Below are 10,188 nucleotides of genomic sequence, written 5' to 3'. Positions count from 1 at the left end.
CCGATAACAGCTCACCGGAAATGCCGACGCTCGCGCCCACCGAGGGTAGCGCGGCATCTTCCACCCCTCCTTCCGAGCGAAAAAGAAGTACGGGGGTCGTACAAAAAGCTGGGGGAACCCTTGATAGCCCTCTCGCTCCAGGCGGAGGCTGAGGGGTTTTTTCTGCAGCATCGTCAAGGCCCCGCGATCCGAACTCGCACCCATGGGCCCGGCAAACACCCCTCACTCGAAGGAGAAAAAAGCCCCTGAAGAAGTGAAATCACTCCTCCAGGGCCTCGGGGGCTACACCCGGCGGGTGCGCTCGCGCGCACCCACCAAAGCCTCGAGTACAAACACCATCCCAACAGGAACTATCGAGAGCCAATCCTCGTCAGAACCTCAGGGGGAGTACCTTCACTCCCCCAAGGCTCGGGGGCTACTGTCGGATGCCGTGAGAAGGGGTACCCTAAGTAAGACCCAAAAAACGACTACTTAGACTTCGTAAAGATCGGAACCAGCTAAAACACCGCTGGCCTCGGCCGGTTCTCCGACTCGCCCGAGGCCCCCTCACCGCTGGCCTCGGTCGATTCTCCGACTCGCCCGAGGCCCCCTCACCACTGACCTCGAGCGACTCCCCGCCGAAGGCCTCGGCCGGGCCACTGACCCTCCGTCTCGCGCGAGGCGGGCTCGGCAGCACTCCGCTGCCTCTTCCTTCTCCCGTCCCTCTGACAAAACGTCGTGTCGCATTAACTCAGCCAACTGCTGCCCCTGACATCGGCCGCACGCTCGGCACAGTACAGCAGAGTGGCCGACGGGACAGGAAGCAGGACGGGGCAGGGGTTACCCGCCACTGTGCTAACCACTATGCACATGGCTGACGCCCACGCCTCACTGAGCTGCCAACTCCTGCTCTAAGGACAGCGCAGCATGGGGAGCCACGTCTGGGCTACTGTGGCCTCGGAATCAGTACCCAGGTCCAATAACTCCCCCAAGGCCTCGGCAGTTTGCTTCAGGGGCTCGGCAGCCTGAGGATCCACGTCCGCCGAGCCCCCCACGATGGCTCGGCCTCGGCGTCTGCAGGGCCGCTGCTCCCTACGACGTCATTGCATGGTGACCAGCACGTCGCCCGCCATGTCCTGCATCAAGCTATACTGGAGCCCCACGACGCACAAGATCGAGTATGACCGGCGCGTCACTTCTGCACGACAAGGACAGGGCCACTCCATCGACCATACCACGACAGTGGCCGGCTACAGGGCTCGGACACGCCACCCCGTTTACAGAAGCGCTATGTAGCAATCCATGTACGGTCCCAGGTCTCCCTTAGAGTATAAAAGGGAGGCACCGGGGCCATTTCTAGGGCGGACCGAAAAGAGACGAACACACCGATAGAATTTGACACTTCCACTACGCTGCTTGAGAACAACGCCTCAAGCAGCCTGCACCACCCTCACCGAGACCTGGGGCTAGCCCCCTCTCTCACCTAGCTTGTAACCCCCTACTACGAGCACTCAGGTGCAAGGAATACAAGATCAATCTCTCAGACTGGACGTAGGGCCTCGATTGCCTGAACCAGTATAAACCTTGTGTCTCTTTGCATCACCATCCGGGATTAGGAGCACGCAGCACAAACTCACTCGTTGGTTGAGGGACCCCCGGTTCCAAAACATCGACATGTTGATACCCAGCTTTTGCCAATTTCTTATGAAACATAGAGCAATAAATGAAGTCAGATTCTTAAAAACCGGGGATCCAAACACCCCCACCAGTTTTTTCTCAGAATCCATATTCTAGAAACAAGAGACAAAAAAATTGGTTTTTAAGAATCCGAAATTGATGCAAACATAGTGTTAGTTTTGTAGAGAAGTAAATAACCTGTAGAAGCGAAGCACGTAACAACAGAGATCATCTAGTGCCCTGCCACGGTACAGACCCAGGTTCGATTCCTGGCTGGTGCATTTGGCTGGTGCATTTTTTATTTTATTTCAGTCAGTCACGATGATTCTGATTAGTGTTTGGACATTCCAACAATTTTCTTCTTGCAAAAGGGCCTTTGGTCGAGTGGTTCGGTGGTAGCGAGTGTTTCCGGCGCACGGGAGGCTAGAGTGTTTCTCAATATCTTTTTTTTTTTTTTTTTTTTGTGCATATGTGCACCGAAGGCTAGAGAGTCTCCCAATTTCTTCTTTGTATATATACAGATGCACACGCGTGTGTGCGCGTTGTGGAGTACGTAAATTGTGTGCCTCCAGTTGTACTCGATAAAAAAAAACAATTTTATTCTTCTTGTTTTTGTTTATTGATACTCATGGTGATCTGTCTAGTGTCTGCACATTTCATTTCATTTTTGTCTTATTTTATCCATGGTGAATTGGACATTCCATCGGGCAGGTACAGTACGTGTTTTACATAGCATCTTGCGTATTGATTTTAATTTCCTGAAGATGAAGAAAATTAAGATAAGGAGTATGAGAAAATAATCTAGAAATCAAGACATAGATAGCTGATAATCAAGTAGTAATAATGCAAGTCTAGTAGCAGGCAAGTACATCTTTGTTAGGACTAATACAGTACAAAAGCATGAGGAGATCTCAAGATTTTTCGAAGTCTTATCGAAAGAGATCCCTATATTTATTTTTTTCCCCAGCTAAAACCACCAGACTACAATTACAAAGCTGATCTTTTCCATAGCATAGCAGGACAAATGCAAAGCATGGGAGGGACGATAATATAGGACACATACTAGTAACCATGTACTCCAGGACAGAGGAACAGATATTCTGAATAATATTCTACCATTTCTTTTTCAGTCCTGCTTCACTATCATATGGAAAGTATTGGTCTCATCTTCATCAGCAAGCTCCTTCAGAACCTCATCATCGATTTCAGTCACACGGTTTTGCAATGGGTCATCGAAATAACGCCCAAAGAAGACCATTTTCGCGATCCAAGCTTTCCTCCTGTTACTGTTGTATTTATCTTCCTCCCATGTCCCAGACGCCACAAGAAGGTAGACAAACACCATTCTCTCCTGGCCAGGTCGGAATGCCCTTGCGATTGCCTGCCTGGTCTTCGAATGGTTCCACTCCGAATCCAGCATCACCAATCTCGATGCACCGGTCAAACTGATACCCTCGGCACAGGCTGTTGTCGAAGCAATCAGCACCTTCCTCTTCCCTTCTCTGTCACCGTTGAATTTATCCATGACATCTGACCGCACAGGCAGTTCTTGATCTCCTTGCAGCACCAGGATTTCCTGCCCAAGACGCCATCCAAAGACTATCTCTATCAGCTTGACAAGAAAGGTTATTGGGGCCACGTTGTGGCAAAATATCAGAACCCTCTCCCCTCTGAATGAGGACTTGTGCAAAAGATCAATCACAAACTTTGCCTTGCAACCAACAGCAAAGTTTCGCTTGTACTTCTCAACTCTAGCTACTTCTGCTGGCGTGAAGTGCTAGCACACCTGGTTGTGTTTATAAGCCAAGGATGGATAGAAGCAATTGTGATGAGCAGCTCAATCTCGAGAGAGTAACACACATTGCCTGACAAGGGCATTGACAGTTTCGCCAGGACCTCTTCCTGGACGTCAGTGGGTTTCATGAAAAGGGTATACGCACGTATACCTGGAAGAATGTTCAGTTTTGTCCCTTCAAATGAATCGATGAATCCATGAGTAAGATCATTTAACAAGGAGATGCCATCCATTCTGTCATGTTTGCTGCTAGACTCGATCTTCTGCCCCACTCTTTCCACAAAAATACGCCTTGCCAGTGCTTCTTGATGTTTGCCAGTTCTGTTCCGTGTTTTCTTTTCTGATTCTGGAACTAGCGCGGTCATAACATCGTTGACAAAACGAGGTCTGGCCAAAGATAAGGTGTTGAAATACTCTTCAAAGTTGTTCTGAAAGACTGTACCAGACAAGAGTATTCTGAATTCAGTCTTCACCTTCATCAGCAGCTTTCTCACCTTTGATTTGTTGCTTCTTGGGTTGTGCCCTTCATCAAGAATCAATAGCCCAGGGTTGTTCATCAAAACTTTCGTTATGAACCCCTTGTGATGCAGTTTTGAGTCTTCTTTCGCAAGCGATAAGAAAGAAGAATACGTCATGAGAAGAATGCTTGGTTCCTCATGCCACTTGCATAATTTGTCCAGACAATCCATGATGCGCATTGTTTTCCACGATGGTCGGTGAAAATTCTTTAAAACCGCCTGCAGTTTCGAACTGAGACCTCCCATCAGTTTGCTTGTTCTATTAGAGTGGTGAAGCACATGTAACGGAAGCAAAATGCCCCATTTCTGAAAATCTCTCCTCCATGTATGGATTGCAGCTTTTGGAGTAAGGACCAATGGTCGGCTTCTTGGGTGAACTTTCAAGTAACTGACAAGAAATGAAATCAGCAACAGAGTTTTACCCGCTCCTGGAGTATGTGCAACCACACAACCACCTTTACTTGTTGAATCATCCATTTCTTCAAACTGTAATGATCCTGCCAAGTTTTTCCATATAAATTCGAAGGCTTTTCTTTGATGAGCAAGTAGCTTTGGTTCAAGATCAGTGATTGAAGCCCACACATTCCCAGATTCCTTAATTTTGGAGGATTCTGGAGCACAAATCTCAAAAAAAGAAAGGTCAAGTACATGATCATCCTGACCAAAATGGCTCCATTCAGGCCTCTCGTGGTCCTTACCAGTGAACTGCAACAACAACAACAAAGCCTTTAAGTCCTAAACAAGTTGGGGTAGGCTAGAGTTGAAACCCAGCAAAAGCAATCAAGGTTCAGGCACGTGAATAGCTGTCTTCCAAGCGCTCCTATCTAAGGCTAAGTCTTTGGATATATTCCATCCTTTCAAGTCTCCTTTTATTGCCTCTACCCAAGTCAACTTTGGTCTTCCTCTGCCTCTCTTCACGTTACTATCCTGGCATAGGATTCCACTACGCACCGGTGCCTCAGGAGGTCTCCGTTGGACATGTCCAATCCATCTCAACCGGTGTTGGACAAGCTTCTCTTTAATTGGTGCTACCCCTAATCTATCACGTATATCATCGTTCCGAACTCGATCCCTTCTTGTATGACCGCAAATCCAACGCAACATACGCATTTCCGTGACACTTATCTGTTGAACATGTCGTCTCTTCGTAGGCCAACATTCTGCACCATACAACATAGCAGGTCTAATCGCCGTCCTATAAAACTTAGCCTTTTAGCTTTTGTGATACCCTTTTGTCGCATAGGACACAAGATGCTTACCGCCACTTCATCCACCCTGCTTTGATTATATGGCTAACATCTTCATCAATATCCCCGTCTCTCTGTAGCATTGATCCTAAATATCGAAAGGTATCCTTCCTAGGCACTACTTAACCTTCCAAACTAATATCTTCCTCCTCCCGAGTAGTAGTGCCTTACCAGTGAACTGCGCAAAAACGAAATATGTATACAGTCAATAATGGGGTCCCATGTAAAATAAAGGAAAAAATTGCTAATTTGATTGCTGTTTAAAGCTACCATCGGTGGAAAGATATCCTTTGCCTCAGTGCATACAACATTGCACAGCCTGCAGGTCAGACCAAGCTGTTCGTCCAGTATGCAGTCATGATGACAGTGTTCTCCTCTTTTTCCTAAATCAGTATTGCTCTCATGACTGGCTTCTGAATCTGTCATCTGGAAGTCCAAACATTTTATTAACTATGACAACAAAAACAAATATGTTTGTATCTTAAATAATGCTAGGTAGAACAAGTATGTTCATAGAAAAAGAGGAAAGCAACTGTTTGCGTGTTCCCAAAGTTAAGCTCCCTCCACAGCAACTACAAAAGAAAAATCATGCTTCACTCACCTGCTTTTGCTCATGAATTGCTACTGTGGCCAGTGCATAGTCCATTTCTTTCCACAACTCTTCAAGCTCATCCTTTGTGAGATCACCGGGTCCAACCATGAACCTGTGGGCGACGGGGCGCGTCGCATTCCCTTTGTGGCTCCACGCGAGAGGCAACAGAATTTATTTGGGGACGAACCCCGGTGAGAGACGCGAGTGCGATTCCAGAGAATCGAACTCGCGCCGGCTGCCTGCCCACCGGCTGAGCTAGCCATCCGAGCTCTGCTCGGTTCTTGAACCGAGCTGGGTTGGTCAGCTGGGCGTGCGCTCAGGCTGCCCACCCGGGTTCGAGTGGATTTATTCCCCATTAATAATTCCAGTTGTCTCAGCACGGATGAGCCACCGTCATACCTCTCAGCCGTGTGCTCTTAGCCCTAGATATAGGTTGTAGGTCTAACTTGCGTACTAGAGGTGTGAGTGAGTGTGTTCGAGTGTGTGCATGTGGTGTGCATTGGTGCGTGAGTTCAGATTCTACAACTTGTACTCAAAGGTTGAGGCAATAATAAAAAGAAGAAAGAAACAGGGTGCAAGAAAAAACTGCCGTCTCTTCCCCGCTTTTTACAGAAAGCCTAACAGATAGCAGCACAAGGTTCCTTTCTGACAAAAACAATTTTCAGTTTTTTCAGAGGCAGCAGGAGGCAGGCAATAAGCTACCGGCATTTCCTGAATGTCAAATTCTCTCTCGGCACCATAGGATATGATCCAGTCAACAAACTAAATACACATCTTAATACAACCACGGCCACATGGATATGAATAAAGCATTTCCACCTTGTGCAAAAACATCTACATAGACCATGGGTCTACACTCTGCACCAGTCTCCAGTGCACACAAACTCTGTATCATTTGCTTACTTTACAAGCCTTCTGCACTTTATCAGGAAAAACTAGGGTGCCCTTAACATCTGAAAATAATACTATGCACTAGTCAGAAAGAAATTGTCTTTTCCTAAACAATGTCAGTGTATTTGCTAGCAAACTGGTGTAGAGTAGCATGTCGAACTGCAGGAATCAAAGCGTCAACAGTTCACACTGATCCTTTGAATCATGTGTCAATAAATTCACTGATAATTCATTCCAATCATTTGCTCAACAGGGGCAAACTGCAAGGCACAGTGATTTTTACTGGGAATGCAACTACCCCTAAGTACATTTCTTTCCCTTCACTTCACCTTACCAACTCCTTTAATCCTTTTTAATTAACTACACATCCTAAACAGCGTAAAACAATTCAAATCCTCAACTGCCCATGTTTACAAGGAAAAATGAATACAGTGTGGAAATAAATTACTTAGTCAAAACCTTTTGTCATCTGTCTTTGAACTCTATCTGCGCTGCGATAATTCCAAACGTCTGTACCAGAGAAGAGATTACCAATCAAGCCTTTACCACCACTGATGCACAAGAACGCCGCTCTCCCGCAGCGAGCTGAAAAGGTCCAGGCACTCCTCGTAGGTGTTCTCATACTTGGGCGACCGCTCACCAGGGCAGCACTTCTGCCACCGATTGTAATGGCACTCAAGGAAAAGCTCGTCGACCAAGCAGATTGCGCCCGTGTCGAACAGCCTTGGGATCAAATCGAACTCGGTCCCCTCCACGTCCATCTTCATCACCACATAGTCCTGCTCCGTCACGGTCTGCTTCAACCACTCGGCAAAGTCAAACGCAGGGGACACTCCTGACCTCGCCGGACATCTTCCCGGTGGCGGGGCGGATGCGCCCCATGCCACGGCCATTGGCCTTGGCCTCGACCTCCTTTCCAGGATCACCATTGATCTCGAATCTGAGTGTCTCGTTCTTGACCCAGGCTGCATAAGGAAGCAACGTGACACCCTTCTTTGCCACGTACTCAGAGTGGAACGCCGGGTCAGCTTCGATGGCGAACACCTGGAATGTGTGGTTCTGCTTAGGGTACTGCTTGCGGAACCAACTGCCAATACTGGAGCCGTAGCTGCGCGAGCCAACGTCGACATACACGTACCGGCGCTTGAAGCTGATATCGGCCAGCGCCGGGAGGTACTTGACGTTCTTGATGTTTCTCTTGAGCGTGAGCCACGGCTTGAGTGGCTCTTCCTGGATCAGTGGCTCGGCGTGCGCGAGGAGCTGCCGCCTGTGATCCCCAACCGAGCAGTTGTTCACTGATGAAGTGCCCGTGCCCGTGCCCGTGCCAGTGGGATGAGGATTCTTCTGGAAGACAAGTTCTCGGAGTGTGGAGGAGTCGCCGTCCTGGGTGGCGTCGATCTCGCGAGATCGGACGAGGTGGAGCGACGGGAGGAGCGCCTGGATCGAGCGGAGGCTGTAGGCGTCAGCGGCGCTGGACGTGAGGACGACGAGATGGCCCTCGGGCTTCAGGATCCGCGCGGCCTCGGCGGCGAGGTCGGCCGGGCGCTTGGCGGCGTCGAGGGCGCGCCCCGCGAAGACGAAGTCGACGGACGACGCGTCGAACGGCAGGCGTCGGTCGTCCCCCGCGACGACGAGCGGGGGCGCGCGCTTCCTGGCGACGGCGACGGCTTTGGCGACGCCGAGCTCCCGCATCGCGAGCGCCTCCTGCGCGCCACCGAGGCAGACGGCACGGGATGCCGGCGACAGGGCCCCGGCGGCGAGGTGCGGCGCGATGACGGCGGCGTGGTATTCGACCGCCCTGCGCCAGCGGCGGGTGCGCCAGGCCTCCGGCGACGGGACGTCGGCCTGGACGACGTGGGTCCTCGTGGCTGTTGTGGCGGTGGTGGCGGCGGGCCGGTAGAGCGGCCAGCCGGCGGGCCCAGCGGAGACGGCGAGGAAGGCGCCGTAGAGGAGGCGGAGCGCGAGGGCGGCGACGGCGAGGAGGAAGCAGGCGGCGGAGGAGGGAGCACCGCCGCGGCGGGGAGGAGGGGTCCATGGTGGTCCGCCGGCCACTGGTGAGGGAGAGTGGAGAAGGGGAGGGAGGGGAGGGAAGGGAAGATGTCCGGTGCTGGTGCTAGTGTAGTGCTAGCGGGAGCAGAAGCGGGCGGAGGTGTGGTTGGCGCCGACGAGGGAGGCGAGGAGGGGGAGGGTGGAGCGGAGGAAGGTGGGAGGAGGAGGGGGGTAATCGGAGGATCCTACTCCTTCCATGGGTCGGTTTGGGTTACGTTAGCGGTAGATTGGCTCCTGCGGCGGCGGTGCCATCGCCATGGGATGGGATGGGATCGGATCGGATGGGAGCCCTTCCTTTCCCTTGGGGAGTCGGAGGAGATGGGAATTCGGCGCGGAGGAACGCGCTTTTTGCGGCGGGTGGGGGGCCTGGCCTGGCTGCCTGGCTGACAGTGACAGCGCTCGTTTGGGCCCGGGACTGCATCTGTATTACGGTCGTGCCACTCCCTCGGATGGAGCGCCCGGCCCCCGGCAGACCCGACCGTTGGTCCACGTCCCAAAGGCAAAGGCAGTTGGAGGCCCTAAACCAAGGCGAGGCTGCGGACCCAACATGGAAATGAGAAAGGAAACCCACGGAAGGAGTAGATCAGATCGGTGCTGGACTGCAGGTCTGCAGCAGCAAGGTGTGACTGGTGTTGAGGCCCCGTTCGGTCAATTGAATTTTAACTGAAATTGGCTGAATTATTGAGAGAGAAAAGTACTCTTCTAACTAAAAAAATCGAATAAACTGAATATGGAATAAGACGACGGAGCCTGAGAATCTGACCTATTCAAAAATCGAATAAACTGAATATGGAATAAGGCGACGGAGCCTGAGAATCTGACCTATTCACGGATCGTGTTTTTCCGTCTCCAATCCCAAGAACAGCCCACGGGAACAAATAAAACATAGGTACTCCCTCTATAAAAAAAAAGAAGGACGTTATGGTATACGTGTAAGTTAAACTTTCTCAACTTTAATTAGATTTGTATAAAATGCGTGCAATATTTTTATCTTCAAATAAGTTTATTATGAAAATATATTCAACGATCTATCTAGTGATACCAATGATGTATTATAAATATTAATATTCTTTTATATATAATTGGTCAAAGTTTTAAAAAAATCACTTATTGAGAAACAAGAATGACTTCTATTTTGGGACAAATGTAGTATCTACTAGTATGGTGGCGCGCGCATTCGCGCGCCCGTAGGAATTGCTTTTGAATGTATTTGTGGAAACCGTTTTTTATTGTCGGTACCTGCTGGTTTTCGTGGTTTATTTTGTAACATAGATATATTTTTATAAAATTTGCGAGGTTTTGATTCTCTGTGGATCATGGTACTGGTAAGAAAATAGAGCTGCGACAGTTGTCTGATAACATTTTAGCATAACTTATCTAGGATTTACAAAAGGATAATATAGTTTCATATACAACTGGAACATCAAGATTTGATAGCGA

At 49.7% G+C, this 10,188-nt stretch overlaps 1 protein-coding gene and 1 pseudogene across 1 annotated transcript; both read right to left on the bottom strand.

Moving 5' to 3' along the window:
- Window positions 1-2,533: 2,533 nt before the first annotated feature.
- LOC136550622 (SNF2 domain-containing protein CLASSY 1-like) lies at window positions 2,534-6,516 on the bottom strand. The gene is given in 4 exon segments (XM_066542261.1): window positions 2,534-3,432; window positions 3,435-4,674; window positions 5,487-5,642; window positions 5,818-6,516. Coding segments are annotated over 4 exon segments (2,145 nt in total). The 5' UTR covers window positions 5,917-6,516; the 3' UTR covers window positions 2,534-2,782.
- A 392-nt stretch (window positions 6,517-6,908) lies between these two features.
- Window positions 6,909-9,077, bottom strand: LOC136550623 (uncharacterized; annotated as a pseudogene).
- Between the last annotated feature and the right edge of the window lie 1,111 nt (window positions 9,078-10,188).

This window comes from Miscanthus floridulus, chromosome 4 (genome assembly GCF_019320115.1).
Source record: "Miscanthus floridulus cultivar M001 chromosome 4, ASM1932011v1, whole genome shotgun sequence".
Lineage (NCBI taxonomy): Eukaryota > Viridiplantae > Streptophyta > Magnoliopsida > Poales > Poaceae > Miscanthus > Miscanthus floridulus.
This window is presented reverse-complemented; position numbering and strand designations above follow the sequence as displayed.